Source organism: Triturus cristatus, chromosome 8, assembly GCF_964204655.1.
Source record: "Triturus cristatus chromosome 8, aTriCri1.1, whole genome shotgun sequence".
Classification (NCBI taxonomy): Eukaryota; Metazoa; Chordata; class Amphibia; order Caudata; family Salamandridae; genus Triturus; species Triturus cristatus.
The window spans coordinates 1,395,557,365-1,395,581,050 of record NC_140591.1 but is presented as its reverse complement, the minus strand read 5'-3'; the positions used below and the strand labels follow the sequence as shown (position 1 = coordinate 1,395,581,050).

Here is a 23,686-nt window from a genome sequence, read left to right as displayed (position 1 = left end):
CCTTTTAGAAAGCGTGTAACGACAGGGGACTTGAAAAGAGAAGGCTGATCAGGAAGCCGCAAGAAGGCAGAGATGGCAGCAAGATAACCTTTCAGGGTGCCCAGGGCAGAGCCCTGCCGGGCCAAAGAAAGAAGAAACAGTAGAACCTCAGAAAGAGGGGCGGAAAGGGGATCCACAGCCTTTGCTGTGCACCATGCCACAAAGTTGTTCCACCGGCAGGCGTATACCGTCTTTGTGGAGGGACGCCTGGCTGCCAGAATGATATCACAGACTTCAGGAGGCAAGTCAAATGGCATCAACTGCCGCCGCTCAATCTCCACGCATGGAGGTGGAGGCTGGACAGGTTCGGGTGGAGGACCGTCCCCTGCTGCTGCGACAGAAGATCCTCCCGAAGGGGCAGACGTATCGGAGGATCGGTCAACATACTGAGTAGCTCGGGGTACCAGTACCTTCGTGCCCAATCCGGAGCCACCAAGATGACTTGGGCCCGGTAGTGCCTGATCTTCTTCAGCACTCTGGGCAGAAGTGGTATAGGCGGAAAGGCGTACAACAGACCGCAACTCCACTCGTGACGAAAAGCGTTGCCGAGCGAGTGCCGCCTTGGAAACTCCAACGCGCAGAACTGCTGACATTGCGCGTTCTCTTCGGTGGCGAATAGATCTAACCAAGGCTCTCCCCACTGCTGAAAGAGACCTTGCGCCACTTCGGAGTTCAGACGCCATTCGTGATCCATCATGCACCGGCGGCTGAGTTCGTCTGCTCTGGCGTTCAGAGAGCCCGCCAGATGTTGAACCACTAGGGTGACGCCCTGGTGTTCCAGCCACGTCCAGAGGCGCAGAGCCTCCTGACAAAGGGTCTACGACCCCACCCCGCCCTGTTTGTTGCAATACCACATGGCGGTGGTGTTGTCCGTGAACACCTGCACGACACTTCCCCTGACAGAGGGAAGGAAGGCTTTCAGTGCAAGTCGGATCGCTCTCAACTCCAACAGGTTGATGTGGAGACGAGACTCCGCCGGAGACCAGAGGCCTCTGATCTCCGCCTCTCCCATATGGCCACCCCATCCCAGGAGGGACGCATCTGTCACTACGACATGCTCCGGTTGGGGAAGGGAGAGGCTCTTGCCCTTGACCCAATCGCGGTCCGTGAGCCACCACTACAACTGCTGTGCAGTGCCCTCCGAGATCAAGACATGGTCGGACAGGTTGCCGTGATGCTGGGCCCACTGAAACTTCAGGTCCCACTGCAGAGCCCGCATGCGCCACCTGGCGTGATGCACTAGTAGGATGCAGGAGGCCATCAGCCCCAGAAGCCGCAACACTAGCCTGACCGAAACCCAGGATAGAGGCCGAAAGATGGGAATCAGGGCCTGTATATCCCGGACCCGCTGTTCCGGCGGATAGACCCGGAACTGCGCCGAATCGAGAACCGCTCCGATGAAGAGGAGCTTCTGAGAGGGACTCAAGTGTGACTTCAGCACGTTGATGGAAAATGCCAGCAAATGCAGGAGATCCGCCGTAGTCTGGAGGTGGGAGACGACTGTCTGGGGCGAGCCCGCCTTCAACAACCAGTCGTCGAGATAGGGGAAGACTGGAACCCCTGATCTGCGCAGATGAGCTGCGACCACCGCCATCACTTTCGTGAACACTCGAGGGGCACTTGTGAGGCCGAAGTGGAGCACGGTAAACTGAAAGTGCTCTTGGCCCACCGTGAACCGCAGGTAACGCCGGTGGGCCGGCAGGACGGGGATGTGGAAATATGCGTCCTGCAAGTCCAACGCTACCATCCAGTCTCCAGGGTCTAGGGCAGCTAGAACCTGAGCCAAAGTTAACATCTTGAACCTTTCCTTCCGGAGGAAGCCATTGACGTCCGGAGGTCCAAGATAGGGCGTAGGCCTCCTTTGCCCTTCTTGGGAACCAGAAAGTAGTGGGGAATAACAACCACGACCTACTTCTGGGCTCGGAACGCGCTCGACGGCCCCCTTTGCCAAGAGCGCCGAAACTTCCTCGTGGAGAAGATTAAAATGATCCCCCGAGATACGGTGGTGCTGCGGTGGCATGGCTGGAGGGGTCGTCTCGAAGGGGAGGGAGTAGCCCCTTCGGACGATTTGCAGCACCCACCTGTCCGATGTGATGGACCGCCAGTGGAGCAGGTGATGGCGAACTCTGCCGCCCACTGGCGTGGAATGGGCCTGAAAGCTAGGACTAGGAAGGCTTTGAGGCGGATGCTGCCGGGGTGGATGTGGGCTGACCTCGTCGTCCTCCAGAACCGCCTCGGCGGAAACCACGTCCGTGACCGCGCGCATGTTGGTTCTGTGGCTGGTGGCTAGGCGTACGTGAGGAGGCACCCCTTCCTTGGCCACGAAAGGGGCGAAAAGCGGAAGTTTGCGACCGCGGGGCCGAGAGGCCCAAGGACTTGGCCGTAGCCCGGGAGTCCTTAAATCGATTCAGCGCACTGTCCGCTTTCTCACCAAAAAGGCGAGTGCCATCAAAGGGCATGTCCATGAGAGTGCTCTGGACATCACCCGAAAAGGACCGCAGCCAGGCGTGACGTCTAAGCGCCACCGTGGTAGAAATCGCCCTACCCAGCGAGTCCGTAGTGTCAAGCCCACAGCGGATAGCATGCCGTGAGTGCAAAAACAGCTTCCATGTATGTATCCACAAGCTTCATACCTATATCTTCTCACACAAGCACTTTGATCCTGGCTAGAGTTCTGCTGCTGCCTTCAGGCTTCATTTCCTGTTGTAGAAAACACCTGAATACTGTTAAAGGTATCACTAATTGTATAATAAAGCCTTGATTAAGGTATTTTGAGATGGATTTTAAAAAATATTTTGTCACTTGAGCTATACTGTATATTTACTTTCAGGCGTTGCTAAAGGCTCTTTTGATGAGAATGCGAAGAACATTGGATGACGATGTGTTTATGCCACTGTATCCCAAAAAGTAAGTCTTGCAAGAGTACACATAATGCCATTCATAGTGCAAATCTTGTTTAATACAATATAACCATCTAAAATTCAAGTCACCTTTGTTTTTAGTTTCTCATTGAGATATTGAATTATGGAAAGTCCTTTCTTAATGGCTGTCCTTGCCTAGCAGTTTATGGTTGGTTAACCTGCTTAAGTCTAAAGAAAAATCTACAGATTTTCAATCTTTGGAGTTGTAAAAGTTGGGCAGATACGAGCTAGGCTTCAATCTCGTCTGACAATAGATAATTTCAGTCTCTTGTACCAGCGAAACAGCATGCTTTAAAACCCTACATAAAATTGCTGAAAAAACAGGTTTTTTGTTAAGGCTTGATAACTGCAAAGGGCAGACAGTTATTGTCTGACCATAAAAGGATGGTTGTCACTATATCTTTACCATGTTTTCTATGCATTTCTATTATTCATCACCTGTTTAAAATTCAGCTATACAATCCTTTTCAGAAGTGATAGCTCATAGCAAAGTATGTAGTGTAGCTGAAGTAATTTTGTTAACATGTTGCAGTCCTTTGTGAATATGCTTGCATTGAACTACTTTGACACGTTATTTCCAGTTACTTAGTAAATCTATACCTTCTGTTTGGATTTTTGAAAAGTTTTTTCTTATAATGGGTTTCTTTAAGCTCCATTCTTTAAAGAAATGCATTCAAAGGAAACTTTTGACCCATGGAATGGGTGCATAGTGCTAGATTTAAAATCCACAATTAAAGTGACCCAACATTTGGCCATTTCCAACTCTAAAATGTGTAATCTGCATTTAAGAAGCACGTCATACTTTTCGATCAATGATTGAAAGTGGGTAACCTAAACTAGTGAGGACCGAAGTTTAAAATACTGCTAATATAATGTTTAAATGTGTAATAAACCAAATATGTGGTTTCAGATTTTTACCTATTTTGTGTTACATTTCAGTGTGCTTGAAAATAAGAATTCTGCACCATGTTTGTTTTTCCATCGCCAGTTTTGGTCCTCTGTTAAGGTAAAATAAAGCTACTTTTTAAAGTGAAGTACGGTTGATTTTGAAATGTGTTGTGGGAAAACAACATATGGTGTACCCAAATATTAAAAATATCCTGTGTGCATACATGAATCTGAATTCACTTGAAGAAGGGCTGCCAAGTTTTCACTGGGCTTATGTGTGATACTTCCCGTTTGAGGTGTGCTTATATATGTGACCTTTTCATGTCTTGTGTGACACTTTGAATAACACTTAATCACCGTACACTTCTCATTGTTCTTCAGTACCTCCCATTGGTGTCGGAGTACAGTAATCCACCATGCACTCTTCATACCCCTTCAATATCTCTCCTGGCAACCTCCCCAGTAGTTCTATACCTAACTACTGAGTCCTTTTAAGTCCTCAGGTCTTTATTCAAACCAGAGTATGAACTTTACTTCCCCTCCTTAAAGACTCACGTGGATCTAGTAAATGGCATCTTCTGTTGTGGTAATTTTTAGCTCGTATCTTTTTTTTCTGTGACTTATAATTTTAAAAAAATGTATACCTATAATTTAAAGTCTGAAATTGCTAATTCCACATCGCAAAGTGCTCTTGGCATGATAGTTAGGAGTGGCTTAATGCGGCTTACATGGCAAGTAGCTATTTAGATTCTAAGCCAGCACATCCCTGTGACACATTCAGACACCGCCTAACTCCACTCCTTTGACACCGTACAAACAAGTTTCCTGTTCACCTGCTGAGTTTTTGAATGCTAGCAGATCTGTAGATGTGGGAAAAGCACAGCAAAAGGATAAAAAGTAAATATATGGCACTAAAAAAATGGTTCTGAGGCTGGTTGTCATATGTCATAATTTGCTCAAAATTAAATTATGTATTGTGTATAATATGACTGTGAAGCTTAAGATTAAAATGTCAATGTTATTACCTCTCTTAACCCTGCTCCTTACATAACAAAACCTGGGTCAGGCAGTTGCAGCAATAATTCCAAGTGGATCCTTGCCATGTTTTGCTGCGTGAAACTTTTCTGAATTCACATGCTGTGCATTATTCCGCCATCCTGTGGTTGGGTCCGGAATTGTTGTATTTGTCCCTTTTTAGGTCGAGCCTGGGAAGCGTGCATGCGCTGCGAGCCATGCTGTATTGGAGTATGTACTTAAAGCCCCGCTCACTCTCTACCCATATTTGTCGTTGGCTTGTTTAATTGTCCTTCGTCAATGCTGGCTTCTGATTCTCTAGGAGGCTTCTTAGTCCCTCCTTAGTACCTCCTTGTCTTCAATTGTAACCTCCCATGAGGACTGGCCCTTTTACTTCGGTTGTAACACCGTACGTCATCTTTAGTCTTTAAGCACTATTTTCTTTAATGAGTTTCGCTTACTGCAGGAGGGTCTCTGTGCAGTTGTGACCACCGGCTTGTTTATTTAACTCGTAGCAAACGGGGTGCTCTTCATTTGTCATTGGAGACAGAAAGGGGCAACTCGGCGATGCCTTTAAGCATTTGGAATGCAATAGGTCTTGCATTTGCGAGAGTTTGAGCTATTGGCATTGTAAATAACAATGCCTTTTATTTATGTTTTAAAAAGCAAAACAAATAAAAGGCATTGTCATTTACAGTGCCAATAGCTCAAACGTGCATAAATGCGAGACCTATTGCATTGCAGATGCTTTTATTCTTTCTTTCCTGTTGATGGGCATCGATGTATCACCATTTGGTGTCCCCTTGTGACGTTGCCGTGCTTCCGCCAAAAGCTCCCAGCTTGGGTCGCCATCTTCGGATTATTTTTTTTTCCGCTGTTGGGGCCTGGATCTATACAGAAGGAGCTCCAAGTTTTAAAGGGAAGAATCGACTAAAAACAAAAGGGAATAAATCAAGAACAATCGGCAGGACATCGGATCAAGGTACCAGAGGGCACCGAGAGGGGAAGGAACAACCTCGCTGACGACCGGAGAACAGTGTGCGTTCAGGGGGCTCCCTGTGCGTGGTGATGGAAAAAAGTGTTCAAGTTCTGACAGAACTGCCATCACACGTTCGCCCAGAAGGAACAACATCCAGTCTGCCACCTCTGCTTACCGGTAGACCACCGAAGTGAGGATTGCAGCGCGGATTCGGCATTTACCTCAAAGTCCCTTAGGGGGAGGGTGAAGCAGCGAAGCGCCATCTACAACATGCATGGCCAGAGTGCAGCACGATCGCTACGAGACCTGGGCCTCTCGAGCCAGGAGGAGGAGGAGAATGTCGCAGAAGGAGAGACTGAGACAGACGTCCAAGTGGTGGTCGAAAATAAGTCTTTTAGAGAGGTAAGAGAGCAGTTTTCTTTGAAGAAACTAGACGAGTCTCGAAAATCAGACTCCAGGGCCTTGAAGGGAGCCTCGGCTTCCAAGCATTCGACGACCGCAGCCACGTCCCAAAATAAACATACCGTAGGATCCTTTGCGAAGGACTCTGTAGCGGGAAAGACCCTTGAAAGATCAAGATGTCGAAAGACAGTCAAGGAAAAGACGCATAGACATTGAAGCAAGAGAGGTCAAAATCCTAAAGACTTTGTCTGCGGCCGGCGCCATCCACGAAAGAAAAGTCAAAGTTCTCTGATTCCGAAATACACACATCGAAGAGAAGAGGGAAAGGCTCGAAGCCGAAATGGCAAATATTTTACAACGAAAGAAGGATTTCGATGAAAGCCTGAAACTATTTAAAATACTGCCCCAAAAACTCGGGAAAAGAGTTGAGAGCATAGAGACTCCCTTAACTCCTGGACCTCGGAAGGAACAGGAAGAGGAGTTTTTTTCTAGGAAGAACCAACTTACATAGGGTTAGAAATCTCGTAGTTCCACGAGGTACAATGGCAAGACCTTGACACAGATTTGCCAGAAGGGGCTGTTGACAGCTATCCTTTGAGGCTTCGCCACCAGACGATATTCGTATGTATAACCAAGCCATTAAAAAGGCAGTAGATACATATGGATTCCAACTTGAGGAGAAAAAACCTTATTCATGCTTGTTGTTGAAAACACTACTGCCTACAAAATATAGGAACCAATTCCTCCTTATGTTACCAACTGTGCTAGACAAGGGGAAGGAAGCTGTCAAGGAGTCTGCCACTTGAAAAGCAATTACACCTAGAGGGGAGAAAAAATACAAACACTCTTCCAAGGACCCAAATTACATCAAGGGGTCAGTGCTGCAGATTCCATCATAATATCCACAGCCAGGAAGAGGGCAAATGTCCCAAGTACAAGCGGACCTTCCCCATATAAAGAAAGCAGAAGAAATGACCTTATGGGCGGAAAGGTCGAGAGGAGTGTGGCGAACCAATGGCGCATCGAAATTCAAATGCTCTGCTCAACCGCCTCGCATATCTGAAAGAGACGCGTTCGTGATAGATTCCTTACCTTAGAATATCCCCAGGCGTCAGACTGGATCCGGTAAGTTTGTGTCAGCAGTACCCCGTCACGTCGGTAGGCGTTGTCGTATGGCTCCGCGTACGTCACTGGCGTCGTGGCCGCCATGATGACGTCGGAGCTACTTAGACGCACCCACGCGCACTGACGTCAGTTCTTTCTTTTTTCACGTAGCAGCGCAGGTCTAAGAGAGAGCGGTACCTCTAGTTAAAAGTTTTAACTTGGTTTCTGACAAACTTGTTTTGTCGAGTACTTGACTCCTGGTGCAGTAGGGATGCCCGGGTTTAAGTCCTGTAGGGCCTGCCGCCGAAACATGTCGGTAGCGGACCCAGATGACGTGTCTCTCTTCTGCTTGGGGCACGCCCATGACCCCGAGGCGTCGCCCGATTTGTTGGGCCATGACACCGAAAGCTTTGAGGGAGCGTTCCCGAAATTTGTTGGAGGTCCGGCAATCGGTTCCGCGCCAATCGGGGTCCCGTTCCCTTGGGATGTCAAGGGACTGGTCGCGGAGCCATCAGCATCGCTCGCTGGAATCTGGTACCGGTAAGTCTAGGCGCCATACAAAGTCAAAGAAGCGACGTCGCTCTTCCTCTACCTCTCACTGGTTACGGGACGCGGTGGAGTGGGCGGGCGGTCTCTCCCCTGCGGCTCCGTTGGAGCCTCCGTTGTTGCCTGCAGCCTACCCACCCTTTCCTGGACCGCACGCGACTTCAGACGAGGTGCAGGCCTTCGTGTCGGCCTTGCGCCATTTGTTTGCTCCATCGGGTCCCTCCGGAGCGCCTTCGGGCCCGCAGATCCGTTGGGGGTGGAGGGGGGGGGGGTGTCTGCCTCCGTGCCGCCGCCTTTGGCCTCGGCTACGCCAGCACCATACCCTGCGGCGTCTCAGGCCTCTGCACCGTGTCTGGATTCTGCCTCGGTGCCAGGTGCAGCGCCGCCGCTGATATCAGACGGCGCCGAAACTGGTCTGTTATGTTACCCCCCACTCTCTCCCCCTTCCCCCCCCCCCCCCTCACCCTCCCCCCCATTCCATTTCTTGGAGGGGAGTTTGTCCCATTTCCCCCGGGCACTTTGTCCTTACCGGCCCCTTCAACAACCGTTGGACGAAGGGGAGTACTGGGAGAAAGTGTCATCTTTCTTGCATGGTATGCCCTCACTTTTTGCTGAATGTACTTTGACTGAGTGTGCCCTGGACTCCTGCCTATCAGGTGCCCAGGGCCTATGTTCCTTCCCTAAAACACAAAACCCAAATTGGCAAACCCTGACCACATGTCAGCCCCTGGTAAATGGTACCCAGGGCCTTGTGACCAGGGAAGGCCTCTAAGGGCTGCAGCACTCATTGTGCCACCCTTAGAGGCCCTGTACCCTTACACACACACACTGCCCTTGCAGGCTGAGTGTCTGGGTACAAGACAAAACCGAGACGCCATGCCCACCACCTACACTGCCATGGCATACATCAGCCACCCTTCTAGCTGGGTGCCCTATGCCAATGGTGTGGGCACAGGAGCAGGAGCCCTGTGACCCTTCAGTACCCAGGTCCATTCCTGGGCACTGTAAGTGCAGTGCTGCCATTTAAGAGTACATGGGGCTGGGAGCTCGTCAAACACGAACTCCACAGCACCATAATTGCAACACTGAAGACTGAGAAGTTTGGTATCAAACTTCTCAGCACATTAAACCCACACTGATGCAAGTGTGGGATTTAATGTACCAAGCACCCCAGAGGGCATCTTAGAGATGCCCCCTGAAACCTAACCTACAATCCACGTCTGTTCTGAGGCTGCCTAGGCTGCCACACAGCAGACATGTTGCTGGACCCCTGGGTAGGAGAGCCCCTGCTCTCCTGGGTCTGCAACAATGCACATCCTGGGCGAGGTGCTAAATCTACTCCCCCAGGATGGGCAGGGGGAGCTTCAAAGGCATGCCACCTCTGTATGCTTCCCCAGGCCACTGCAACCACCCCACTCTGGCGGGAAGCTTGGCCGGAAACCCCAAATAAGGACCGGGGATGTGCCAGCCTGCCAACCCCACCCCTCAGGTGGGGGACGCGAGGTGAAGCACATCTCCAAGCTCTCGCCATCTTGAAGATGGGAAGCCCGGCCCAATCAGGACTAGGCTACTGCCCCCCTCCCACAGGAGAGAGGCAGGATAGGGGGTGTACCCACCCCAGGACAGGGACCCATTGGTCCCTGCCCTTCACCTACCTGTAACGCCCCTAAATCTAGTATTTAGGGGCACCCTGAACCTTCCTTCCCCAGATTCCAAAATCCGAAGAAGAGCTAGAAGAAAGAAGATCTGCCCTGCAGCTGCTAAGAAGAGGAAGACGCCAACTGCTTTGGCCCCAGTCCTACCGGCCTGTCGACCCTCGATCCTGCCCCAACCCAGCATCTCTTGTGGACAGCAACCTCACAAACCCCAGAGGACCTGGCTACCTTTTGACTCTAAACCCCTGGGACTCCCATGAGTAGAGGCTCTACTCAAAATCTACTTCTAATCCCTGGCAGCAGCCCGGAACCGCGAACCCTTCACACTCTGCACCCGGCAAGCCTGGCCTGTGCCGGAGTGAACAAAGACCACGAGGACGACCCCACGGCGACTGTGACCCCGAGTCCGGCACCCAAGGACCTCCCTCGACACTCCTGAAGAAGCCTGCAACCTCAGAACCAGGTGCCCCCCCCTACCGCGATCAACAGAGGGTAAGATTTCCCGACACCAAAAGGCACCCCTGCACCCGGCGGCCCCCTGTGCCCAATCCCGGGGTACCTACCTATCCTCCAACTACCCAACTTACCTCTCGAAGTGGTGGTGGCACCTGAAGGATCTTCGTTCCCGAGCTTGCAGTCTTTTTCTAAATTGGAGATTTCCCATTGAAATCAATTGAGCGCCCGAAGGCTCAAAACAACCTGCACCCAGCCGCCCGAGTGGCCCTGGCAGTGCAATCTCTACACCTATCTACTTCCCCACTTGCCCTGAGTAAGTGACCAGGAGCCCAGCTCCCACAGCCGCGTGGCCTGCTAGTCAGCAGCCACCAACCAAGGCCCCCCTACCTCTCATAGGATAACATTGGGCCTAACTCTCTCTTCACCCGGCCGCCTTTGTGTCGCTGAGGGTGAACTAACTGTACCTACCTGACCCTGGGAGACACCTGAGTCTATGCCCAGAACCTTAACTCTGCCAGTCGAGTACTTACCTTTAAACCGATAACTCAATTTTTTCCATAGGGTAACATTGACTGGCTTTTCCTGAAATTTCTTCTAAGTGTGAACTTTTCAAAACTTAAAATATTCACCAAAAATCAGCCGAGTAACAAACGAAAATACTCGCCTGCTATTAGGTGAGCTCCCAGTGCTGGATCTTGGTGCCCAGCGCTGACTCTGTAAAATACTTACAACTGTACTTACCAGTAACCCAATTTTCTCCCATAGGAAATCATTTCTTAGCGTCAATTTCTGCAAACTTTAAATATCCTAAAAATCGTATAATTTCTGAAAACGTAATTACTTACCTGTTTTGGATAAAGGTCCCAGTACTGAGTCTAGGCACCCAGTACTGGATTACAAAAGTAACGAGAACATACTATACCTGCAACTTGAATTTTCTGCCATAGGGAATCATTGACTGTTTTCTATGAAATATTTTCTAAGTGTCAACTTTTAAAATGGCAAAATATTGTCTAAAAATCATCACAGTAATTAAGTCGACTTTTATCAATTGATTCCAAGTACTGACCCAGGACTGAATCTAGGATCCAGTCCTGGAAATTCCAAAGTAATCCTAAAAGTAATCTGTTGCAAATAACTTGAAACTTCCATTGAACTCAATGCATTATTGTCTTTAAAATTGTGTTGCCTATTGCAACCACTTGTAACTTTCTACAAAAGCCAATTGCATATTGCAAAAGTATTTATATAAAGCATCTCATTCTGAGAAAGTATATTTTAATACCTATTGTTGGTTCTAAAATGAAACAAGCATATATTTTTTATATATAAACCATAGGCCTAGAGTTCAGTTATTGAGTGTGTGAGACCATTTGCTGACTGAGTGTGTGCAACAAATGCTTTACACTTTCCTCCGATACTGCCTTACTGCTCGACCAAGCTACCACTTTAGAGAGTAAAGTTATATCTAACTTTAGCCTCTGCCAAACCTCTGGGAACTGTGGACTCTGTACACCCTCTATCTATTTGGGAACAGTATATACAGAGCCACTTTCTCACAAGTACTGGGAGGGGTCTGAGGACCCTCTTGCAGCTCAATGCGAGGATGAGCCTGAATGGGAAGGTGTGAGAAAGTGGGTTTCTGTTGCAGTAACCCCCCCTTTTTTTTGCCCAATAGCTGATGCACTTTTCCTTGTTGTGCCCTGGGCTCCTGCCAATCAGGTGCCCAGGGCCTATGTTCCTTCCTTAAAACACACAAACTCCCAATTGGCAAACCCTGGCCACATGTCAGCCCCTGGTAAATGGTACCCTAGGTACCCAGGGCCTTGTGACCAGGGAAGGCCTTTAAGGGCTGCAGCACTCATTGTGCCACCCTTAGAGGCCCTGTACCCTTACACACACACACACTGCCTTTGCAGGCTGAGTGTCTGGGTGCAGGACAAAACAAAGAGTCGACATGGCACACATCTCTGTGTGCCATGCCCATCACCTACACTGCCAAGGCATATGTAAGCCACCCCTCTGGCTGGGTGCCTTATGCCTATGGTGTGGGCACAGGAGCAGGAGCCCTGTGCCCCTACAGTACCCAGGTCCATTCCTGGGCACTGTAAGTACAGTGCTGCCTTTTACAAGTACATGGTGCTGAGAGCTCGTCAAACACGAACTCCACAGCACCATAATGGCAACACTGAAGACTGGGAAGTTTGGTATCAAACTTCTCAGCACATTAAACCCACACTGATGCCAGTGTGGGATTTAATGTACTAAGCACCCCAGAGGGCATCTTAGAGATGCCCCCTTACAGCTATCCTACAATCCACGTCTGCTCTGAGGCTGCCCAGGCTGCCACACAGCAGACACGTTGCTGGACCCCTGGGTGGGAGAGCCCCTGCTCTCCCGGGCCTGCAACAATGCACATCCTGGGTGAGGTGAGAAATCTCCTCCCCCAGGATGAGCAAAGGGAAGCTTCAAAGGCATGCCGCCAGTTGGAGTTTCCCCAGGCCACTGCAACCCCCCACTCTGGCAGGAAGCTGGGCCGGAAACCCCATACAAGGACAGGGGATGTGCCAGCCTGCCCACCCCACCCCTCAGGTGGGGGAGGCGAGGTGAAGCACATCTCCGGGCTCTCGCCATCTTGAAGATGGGAGGCCCTACCCTATCAGGATTAGGCTACTGCCCTCCTCCCACAGGAGAGAGGCAGGATAGGGGGTGTACCCACCCCAGGACAAGGACCCATTGGTCCCTGGCCTTCACCTACCTGTAACGCCCCTAAATCTAGTATTTAGGGGCCCCCTGAACCTTCCTTCCCCAGATTCCAGATAGAAACCTACAAGAAGAGCAAGAAGAAAAAAAGACCTGCCCTGCAGCTGCTAAAAAGAGGAAGACACCAACTGCTTTGGCCCCAGCCCTACCGGCCTGTCGACCCTCGAACCTGCTCCTGCTCCAGCGCGGCATCTCTTGTGGCCAGCAACCTCAAAAACCCCGGAGGACCTGGCTACCTTTGACCTCCGATTCCCTGGGACTCCCATGAGTAGAGGCTCTACTCGAGAAACCTATTCCTAACTCCTGGCAGCAGCCCGGAACCGTGGACCCAACACACTCTGCACCAGCCAAGCCTGGCCAGTGCCGGAGTGGACAAAGACCCTGAGGACGACCCCACGGCGACTGTGACCCCGAGTCCGGCACCCAAGGACCCCCCTCGACATCCTGGACGAAGCCTGCAGCCTCAGAACCGAGTGCCACCCCAGCCGCGATCAACCCGAGGGTAAGATTCCCGACGTCAAAAGGCACCCTTGCACCCGGCGCCCTGCGGACCCCTGTGCCCAATCCCGGGGTACCCACCTAACCTACAACTACCCAACTTACCCCTCGAAGTGGTGGTGGCACCGGAAACATCCTCGTCCCCGAGCCTGCAGCCTTTTTCCAAACCGGAACATTCCCATTGACTTCCATTGAGCGCCCGAAGGCTCAAAAGCACCCTGCACCCAGCCGCCCGAGTGGCCCTGGCAGTGCACTCTCTACACTAACTTACTTCCCCACTTGCCCTGAGTAAGTGCCCAGGAGCCCAGCTCCCACAGACGCGTGGCTTGCCAGACAGCAGCCACCAACCAAGGCCCCCCTATCCCTCATAGGATAACATTGGGCCTAACTCACTCTGCACCCGGCCGTCCTGAAACCGCTGAGGGTGAACCAACTGTACCTACCTGACACTGGGGGACCCCTGAGTCTATGCCCGTAATTTCAACTCTGCCAGTCGAGTACTTACCCTTAAACCGCTAACTTCATTTTCCTCATAGGGTAACATTGACTGGCTTTTTCTTGAAAAATCTTCTAAGTGTGAACTTTTCAAAACTGCAAATATTCACTAAAAATCAGCCAAGTGACAAAAACGAATTTACTCACCTGCTCTTAGGTGAGCTCCCAGTGCTGGATCTTGGTGCCCAGCCCTGACTCTGAAAAGTGTCCACAACTGTACTTCCCTCTAACTCATTTTTCTTCCATAGGAAACCATTGTCTGCTTTTCTGTGAAATTTCTTCTAAGTGTCTATTTTTGCAAAATTGAAATATTCTTTTAAAATCGTACCATTTCTGCAAACGAAATTACTTACCTGTTTCTGATAAGGACCCCAGTCCTGGGTCTAGGTACCCAGTCCTGGATTACTAAAGTAACGATAAAGTACTCTACCTGCAATTTGAATTTCTTGCCATAGAGATCCATTGAATGTTTTCTTTGAAATATTTTCCAAGTGCTAACTTTTGAAATAGCTAAATATTATTTAAAAATCATTACAGTTATTAAGTCGACTTTCATCACTTGATTCTGAGTACTGACCCAGAGCTGGATCTAGGAGCCAGACCTGGAATTTCAAAAGTAATCTGAAAAGTAATTTATTACAAGATAACCTGAATTTACCATTGAGCTCAATGCATTGTTATGTTTAGGAAATAGGATTGTTTATTGCAACCAACTGTGACTGTTTACAAAAATCCATTGCTTATTGCAAAAGTATTTATATTCAATCTCTCATTCTGAGAAAAGTATATTTTTATTCCCTTTTTGGTTCTAAAAATAAAACAAGCATATATTTTATATATATATAAACCATTGGCCTAGAGTTCAGTTATTGAGTGTGTGAAACCATTTGCTGACTGAGTGTGTACAATAAATGCTTTACACTGTCCTCAGGTACTGCCTTACTGCTCGACCAAGCTACCACTTTTGAGAGTAAGGTCATACCTAACTTTGACCTCTATCAGCCTCTGGGGGACTGTGGACTCTGTACACCCTGTACCCATTAGGGAACAGTATATACAGAGCCACTTTCTCACAGAAGGCGATGTGGAGGGTCCAGTAGATCTGGATTTTTCTCCACACCCTGGTACACTGTCTCCTCCTTCCGCGGCTACGGAGGAGGTTAGAACTTTTTCAGTGGTGTTGCGTCAGGCGGCTGAGGCTCTTAACCTCGAGCTCCCTTCTGTACCCATCAGGACCAATCTCCTGACTGAGGTGCTGCAGCCACAGTCCTCCTCTGCGGAGCCGTTGCTGCCCTTCAATGAGGCGCTTACTGATACAAACCTAACACAGGAGTTTCTGTAGACAAGGGTGTGGCACGCCGCCATCACTCAGCACCGGGCGATCCCAGCTTTCTCACACAACACTCTACGCCTGAGAGTCTGGTTGTCCAGGCTTCTGCCTCGCCGAGTGCATTCCTTTCTGCTCCTCCGGACAAGGAATCTAGGAAACTGGAGCAGTTTGGGGAAAAGATTTTCACTTCTAGTTTCGGGTTGCGAGTGGTGAATACTGCTTGCCTGTTGGGCCGCTCTTTCCATTCTGTGTGGGACACAGTGGCACAGGTGCTGCCTCAGTGCCCGGTGAAAGCACGGGCTGTTCTCTCCCAGGCCATTACTGAAGGGATGGATGCTGCTAAATTTACTATCCGTTGTGGGCTTGACACGGCCGAATCCCTCGGCAGGGCACTTTCCACAACAGTGGCACTCCGCCGTTACGCTTGGCTCAGAACTACTGGCTTCTCCGGGGATGTTCAGAACACCTTGTTGGACATGCCCTTTGATGACACTCGCCTCTTTGGTGACAAGGCGGATAGCACCCTGGACCGCTTTAAGGACTCTCGGGCTGCGGCCCAGTCCTTGGGTCTCGCCAGCACGTGTACTCCCTCAGGGTCCACTTTTCGCTCCTTTCAAGGTCAGGGACGAGGCGCCCAGTGGGTGGCAGGATTCGCCATCACTTTCCCCACTGGCACACCATCACCTTGGACAGGTGGGTTCTGCAAATAGTCCGAAGGGTCTACTCCCTATCCTTCGAGTCTAGCCCTCCAGCCATGCCACCTCAGTACCAACGCATGTCGGGGGATCACTTGGCACTTCTCCAGCAGGAAGTTGTACCCTCTTGGCCAAGGGGGCCATCGAGCGCGTTCCGACGCTAGAAGTAGGTCGTGGTTGTTATTCCCACTACTTCCTGGTTCCAAAGAAGGATAAGGGCTTGCGTCCTAACGTCAGTTGCTTCCTCTGGAAGGAGAAGTTCAAGATGCTCACGCTTGCTCAGGTCTTGTCTGCCCTAGACCCGCAAGACTGGCTGGTAGCGCTGGACTTGCAGGATGCTTACTTTCATATACCCATCCTGCCGGCCCACCAGCGTTACCTACGGTTCACGGTAGGCCACGAGCATTTTCAATTCACCGTGCTTCCTTTTGGCCTTACCAGCGCCCCTTGGGTGTTCACGAAAGTGTTGGCCGCAGCTCATCTGCGCAGATCAGGGGTTTCAGTCTTCCCCTATCTCGACGACTGGCTGTTGAAGGCGGGCTCGCCCCAGGCAGTCGTCTTCCCACCTCCAGACTACGGCCGACCTCCTGCATTTGCTGGGGTTTTCCATCTGCGTGCCGAAGTGGCACTTGATTCCCTCTCAGAAGCTCCTGTTCATCGGAGCGGTTCTGGAAACTGCGCAGTTTCGGGGTTATCCTCCCGAACAGCGAGTCGGGGCCATTCGGGCTATGATTCCGATCTTTCGGCACTGGTTCTGGGTTTCGGTCAGGAAGACCCTGAGACTTCTGGGCCTCATGGCCTCCTGCAGATCTATCATGCCAGATGGCATATGCGGGCTCTGCAGTGGGACCTGAAGTTTAGTGGACGCAGCATCGGGGGAACCTGTCAGACTATGTCCAGATCTCGGAGGGCACTGCACAGGACTTGCAGTGGTGGCTCACGAACCAGCGTTAGGTCAGCGGCAGATCCCTCTCCCTTCCCTAACCAGAGCACACAGTAGTGACAGACTCGTTTTCCTGGGATGGGGCGGCCACATGGGAGAGGCGGAGATCAGAGGCCTCTGGTCTCCGGCGGAGTCCAAGCTCCATATCCATCTTTTGGAGCTCAGGGCGATCCGTCTTGCACTGAAAGCATTCCTTCCCTCTGTCAAGAGGAGAGTAGTGTAGGTGTTCACAGACAACACCACCGCCATGTGGTACTGCAACAAGCAGGGCGGGGTGGGGTCGTGGACCCTATGTCAGGAGGCTCTACGTCTCTGGACGTGGCTGGAACGTCAAGGCATTTCCTTGGTGGTTCAACACCTGGCAGGTACACGGAGTGCCAGGGCGGACGAACTCAGCCGCAGGTGCATGTTGGATCACGAATGGCGTCTTCACTCGGAGGTGGTGCAATGTCTCTTTCAGCAGTGGGGAGAACCTTGGTTAGATCTATTCGCCACCGAAGAGAACGCGCAATGTCAGCAGTTCTGCACGTTGGAGTTTCCAAGGCGGCACTCGCTCGGAGACGCTTTTCGTCGTGAGTGGAGTTGCGGTCTATTGTACGCCTTTCCGCCTATACCACTTCTGCCCAGAGTGCTGAAGAAGATCAGACGCGACTGGGCGCAAGTCATTCTTGTGGCGCCGGACTGGGCTCGAAGAGTTGGTATCCCGAGCTACTCAGTATGAGCGTAGATCCCCCAATCCGACTTCAGGTGGATCTCCTGTCACAGCAACAGGGGACGGTCCTCCACCCGAACCTGTCCAGCCTCCACCTCCTTGCGTGGAGATTGAGCGGTGACAGCTGATTCCATTTGACTTGCCTCCTGAAGTCTGTAATGTAATTCTGACAGCCAGGCGTCCCTCCACTAAAACGGTATACGCCAGTCTTGTGGCATGGTGCACGACGAAAGCTGTAGATCCTTTTGCTGCCCCTCTTTCTGAGGTCCTGTTGTTACTTCTTTCTTTGGCCAAGCAGGGCTCTACTCTGGGCACTATCAAGGGCTACCTTTCTGCTCTTTCAGCGTTTCAGCATTTCTTAGGCTGCTTGATCAGCCCTATCTTTTCAAGTCCCCAGTTGTCAATAGATTTCTCAAAGGCCTTACTCACCTTTTCCCTCCTATTCCTTTTGTGATGCCTCAATGGGACTTGAACCTGGTTCTCACATACTTGATGTGCGCTCCCTTTGAGCCTCTTCATAACTGTCCTTTGCGGTTATTAACTTTGAAAACTGTCTTCCCGGTGGCCATCACCTCCGCTCGGCGGGTGAGTGAACTCCAGGCTCTTTCCTGCAAACCTCCTTTCCTGGCGATTCATCCGGACAAGGTTGTGCTTCGACAACATTGGGACGCGGTGTCCCCCTGCAAGACATCTGTCTGGCGGCCACTTGGGCCTCGTTGCATACTTTCACTAAGCTCTAGTGCCTTGACAGTCAGGTCCGGAGAGACGGCTTCTTTGGCCGTTCAGTTCTCCGTGACTTTCTGGTGTAATCTCACTTCGCAGACCCACCACCAGGGTTGGTATTGCTTGGGTATGTATTCTAAGGTAAGGAATCCATCACTAACATGTCTCTTTCAGATGCACAAGTTACTTACTTGTGTAACGATATATCTGTAAGAGACATTAGTTAGTGATAGATTCCTTACCGCCTGCCCATCTTCCCCGTTCTGTGAACTGTTCTCTATGGTTCGAGGCATGTGGGCTGCTGAATTCATATCTGTGCATAGATCGCCGCCTAGTGTTGGGTCCGGATGATTGCACATTGTTGTCCTGGAAGAGTCTTCGAAGTTTCACGAGATAGGTGGCTCCTCCCCTGGACTACAGTGCGCATGGGCATCCTCTCCATCCTTAAATTGTTTTTTTCCGCCATTGGGTTCGGATGTGCTTATCTTAGCTCAAGTTCGGAAACTTTAGTTTAAGGCCAAAAGGCCTTTAGTTTCGTCGGTATTGTTCGCGTTCGGTATCGACCAGTTTATTTTCTGTTTTAGTAACTTCTTCACGCTTTTCGTATCCGCTTCGGTCCGAACATCGATCAACGCTCGACGATGGAATCGAGGACTCCTTTCAAGGGATGTCCTTTATGCCATGCGAAATACCCACACGTCGATGTCCATCCGGTGTGCAACAAATGTCTCTCACCGGATCATGATGAGTCGAAATGTATGGCCTGCGCCCGGTTCCGCTCGAAGAAGACTCTGCGGAATCGACGGGCAGCGAGATTGGAGGCACAGCAATCGGCGCCTGCCCCGGTCAACATCTTCATCACCGAGGATGAGGAAGCCGAGAGCGTAGACGGCATAGACTCCAGCCATGCTTCCGAACGTGAATCCCGATCGGAAGACTATGATGAGGTGATCTTCGAGGACGAAGACGTCGTCGGCGAGGTAGGAGACTACGATGAGGCCCTTGGGGCCGAGGAAGATAGCTCCAGCGAAGAGCTAGGCCAACCCGTCGTTACGGAGGCCGAGAGACAAAGTCGTCATAAGGCGCGGGTCGAGGGATCGCCTGCGGGCCTTACCCAAGATCAGTCACACAGTTCTTCGGCCCCGCCTCAAGGCCCGGTCTCGAACATTTCACAGGAGCCATTATGATCGAAGACGACTGGATTTCATTCAGTGAAACCGAAACCATCCGTCGCACCGGTTACATCAAAACCGAAAGTGAAACCGGTTGCGATCGGATCGAAGGCCTCAAAGCCCTCCACTCCTTCGACGCCGGCACAGGTCATCGGCACCGAACACACCAAAAGAGATTTCGGTGCCGAGCTCACCAAGACTGGTTCCGGCACCGAGCCAAAGAAGAAGGCCCTCGGTCCCCGCAAGGCGCCTCAGCCTATGGCACCGAAGATTACGGCCCAACCCACCAAGGTCAAGGTGGTCGATTCGTCTGCGTCGACATCAAAGGGTGCGGCGCCTACCAAATCACCGGCTCCACAAAGCGTCGATACCCACCTTCGGATCGACGACCCTAAGACTGGGAAAAAATCGGACACCGCTTCGACACCTGCCTCCAAGGTGCCTATCGGTTCCAAAGCGCCATCTGCGTTCACCTTGCAACAGGTCTCAGCGTCGTTGCAACGCATCAGGGACCGGGCAACCCTCGAGCCTACGTCTGGTCCCGAAACGCACAAGGCCGCAAAAACACACTCTGCGCCGGCGCACATCACATTTGGATTGCCGCCGCCCAAGGCACCGAAAATGTTCGAAATTCGGACACGTGTCCACCAAACACAGACACTATCCGCTGGACAAATCGATATCGAGCCTTCACAGGCACACTTTATCGACGCCGACACTGGTAGACTGCTGCTCCGCAAGCGGAAGATCACACCGGAGAAGGGATTGGACTCCTACAAGATTCCTTTGAAACAAAAGCTGCCAGCAGGTTCCACACCAGTGCTTCACGAAACCTTTCAACCCTACCTTCAGGACCCACCGTCTTTTTCTCCTACGCATTCGGAGGCAGACGCCGGAGAGGACTATATAGGGGATGATACCGCTTACCTGGTGGATATCGATCCTGATGATCACATGCAAGACCCAGATCAGGCATGGGGAGACCCCACCGACCAGGGTAACACACCAGATGCTCCTGACACGCAGCTTTATAATATAAAGACATCTCCCACGGAGGACACTGCTGCCTTTAATGCCCTCATAGAACGGGCTGCTGCCAATCATGGAGTGGAACTCCATTCTGACGCTGTAGAGGAAGATTTCTTAGTGGACACGTTCGCCTCCTCTGAGAAAACCGCCAAAACTTTGCCAATGTTGAAGGGGGTTCTGAAACCTGCAAAAGACATTTTTAAAGAAACAACCAGGGCACGGGTGTTAAACCCCAGAATCGAAAGAAAATACAAGCCAGCACCCGGAGACCCTATGTACATTAAGGGTCAGTTACCATTAGGACTCCATGGTTGTTTCTAATGCTCGCAAACGAGCACATTCACAAACAACGGGTGATGCTCCTCCCCCCGACAAGGAGTCCAAAGTGCTGGAGACATCAGGCAAAAGGATAGCAGCGCAAGCAATAAACATCTGGCGCATTGCCAACACCCAGGCACTCCTGGCCCGTTATGATAGGTCACACTATGACACACTAGAATCACTGCTACAACACTTGCCAGATGAATACAAAGAGGCAGCGGAGCTCCTTATCAGAGGGACACAACTCCTAACGAATGCGTCCATCAAATGCGCACTAGATGCAGCCGACACTGCAGCAAGGGCGATCAACACTAGCGTAATGTTGAGGAGGCACGCATGGTTGAGAATCTCAGGCTTCAAACCTGAAATTCAGAACAATATCTTAAATCAACCGGTCAACCCAGACTTTTTATTTGGCCCCGAGGTTGACACTACCCTTGAAAAAATTAAAGACACTGAAACTGCAAAATCAATGGGGGCTCTGCAGTCGCAGCAGTTTCGGAGTGGCTCCTTTCGTCGCCCCGGGAATAGAGGAGCAGCTAGAGGTCAGGGGTCCCAGCAGCAGTACAATAAAGGGGGTACGCAAAGTACCTATGATAAAAACAATAGAGGTGGATATTGTGGATCCAGCACCAAAGGCAGAGGACGTGGGTACGGCAACACCAGGTCCTCCCCCAAAAACAAACAGTGACGCCTTCTCCCTCCCCCCCCGACCACATAACACCTGTCGGGGGGAGACTCCAACAGTTCCTGTCAGTCTGGAAGTCCATCACCACAGACAGGTGGGTCAGGGAAATTATCCAGTACGGTTACTGTCTAGAATTAACGTCCACTCCACCCAACATACTGCCAAAGCACCGTCCTATGTCCGTAGAGCACTTGGCATTATTGCAGCAGGAAGTACTAAGTATGCTGCAAAAAGGGGCAATAGAAGTCGTGCCTGTAAACCAACAGGGAACAGGGGTGTACTCTCTGTACTTCTTAATCCCAAAAAAGGACGGATCTCTCAGACCTATACTAGACCTGAGACCCCTCAACCACTACATTCTGTCAGAGCATTTCCATATGCTCACCCTACAGCAGGTTCTACCGTTACTCAGTCAGGGAGACTTCCTAGCCACACTGGATTTGAAAGATGCGCATTTCCACATACCCATACACCCATCGCACAGAAAATATCTCAGGTTCACTATTCAGGATCACCATTATCAGTTCAAAGTTCTCCCCTTCGGAGTAACAACAGCACCCAGGGTCTTTACCAAGTGCCTAGCGACAGTGGCTGCACATTTACGGAGACAGCACATTCACGTCTTCCCTTACCTGGACGACTGGCTTGTTCAGGCAAAGTCAGCCCAGCAATGTGCCAGCCACATGTCCCACACCATTCACCACCTTCACAGTCTAGGATTCTCACTAAATTTCCCAAAATCACATCTTCAACCCGCACACGTACGCCAGTACCTGGGCGCGACCATCAACACTCCGACAGCCACAGCTCAGCCAAATTTAGTAAGGATCAACAGCATGCAACTGCTGATCACAAAGTTCAAACCTCAACACTCCCTTCCAGCGCAAGTGTTCATGCAGTTGATAGGCATGATGGCCTCCTGCATTTTCATAGTCCCGCACGCGCGACTACATATGCGCCCGCTTCAGGAGTGCTTGGCACGTCAATGGAATCAGGCTCAAGGACAATTAACAGACCTAGTGTTGGTGAGCGGTCGGGCATACAACTCTCTGCATTGGTGGAATCCACAAAACCTTTGCAAGGGCCGACCGCAAATAATACTGACGGCGGACGCCTCTCTCCAGGGATGGGAAGCTCATGTACTCAATTATACAGTGCAGGGACTATGGACGACACAGCAAACGAAGATGCACATCAACCTTCTGGAACTGATGGCAATCTTCCTAGCCATGAAGGCATTCAAAGTACACTTATGCAACAAAGTCGTGTTGATCCGGACGGACAACATGACTGCCATGTACTACATACAGAAGCAGGGAGGAACACACTCTCCACAGTTGTCTCATCTGGCTCAGAGCATGTGGAAGTGGGCCACTCAGAGGAACATGTTCCTCATGGCGGAACGCCTCCCAGGCAAGGACAACCAGATGGCGGATCTGCTCAGCAGACACAGCCACCAAATGCACGAGTGGGAGCTACATCCATCAGTACTCAAACCGTACTTCCAGCAGTGGGGTCATCCAGAGATAGACCTATTCGCCACAAGGGAAAACGCAAAATACCGAAACTTTGCCGCCAGGTTCCCGCACCCACAGTCGCAGGGCAATGCGATATGGATGAACTGGTGAGGCAGATTTGCGTACGCTTTTCCCCCAGCGCCATTAATACCGCTAGTGGCACGCAAACTGCGACAACACTCACTGACACTCATCCTGGTTGCTCCAACGTGGGCACGCCAACCGTGGTACACCACCTTTCTAGAACTTTCCGTGGTGCCGCATCAAAGACTGCGGATCACACCCACACTTTTAACGCAGAACCATGGCGAAATTCAGCACCCAGATCCGCAACAGCTGAACCTGGCAATCTGGCTCCTGAAGTCTTAGAGTTTGGCTACCTAAACCTGCCACCTGAATGTATGGATATCATCAAGGAGGCCAGAAGACCCACAACCAGAGCTTGCTATGCGGCTAAATGGAAAAGGTTTGTCATTTACTGCAACAACAATGACATTAATCCGCTGGATGCATCCATTCAAAACGTCATCTGTTACCTCTTACACTTATACCGATGCAATCTGGCATACAGCTCCATACGTATACATCTAACCGCGATAGCAGCCTATCTTCAAAACAGGCAGCACCTCTCTTTATTCAGAGTGCCTGCCATCAAAGCCTTCTTAGAGGGACTCAAAAGAGTGATTCCTCCAAGACACCCACCGGCATCAGTGTGGAACCTCAATGTGGTCCTCACCAGATAAATGGGTCCACCTTTCGAACTTCTCCATTCATGTGAGATTCAATTCCTCACCTG

At 50.8% G+C, this 23,686-nt stretch overlaps 1 protein-coding gene across 2 annotated transcripts in view; it reads left to right on the top strand.

Annotated features, from left to right (window-relative positions):
* The window catches only part of PAXBP1 (PAX3 and PAX7 binding protein 1), a 267,714-nt gene that overhangs the window by 150,560 nt on the left and 93,468 nt on the right, over positions 1-23,686 (top strand). For both annotated transcript variants that reach the window (XM_085623123.1, XM_085623122.1), the window contains exons 14-15: positions 2,870-2,946; positions 3,900-3,966. In XM_085623123.1, the coding sequence (XP_085479249.1) occupies positions 2,870-2,946; positions 3,900-3,966 (144 nt within the window). The remainder of the gene's footprint in view (positions 1-2,869; positions 2,947-3,899; positions 3,967-23,686) is intronic.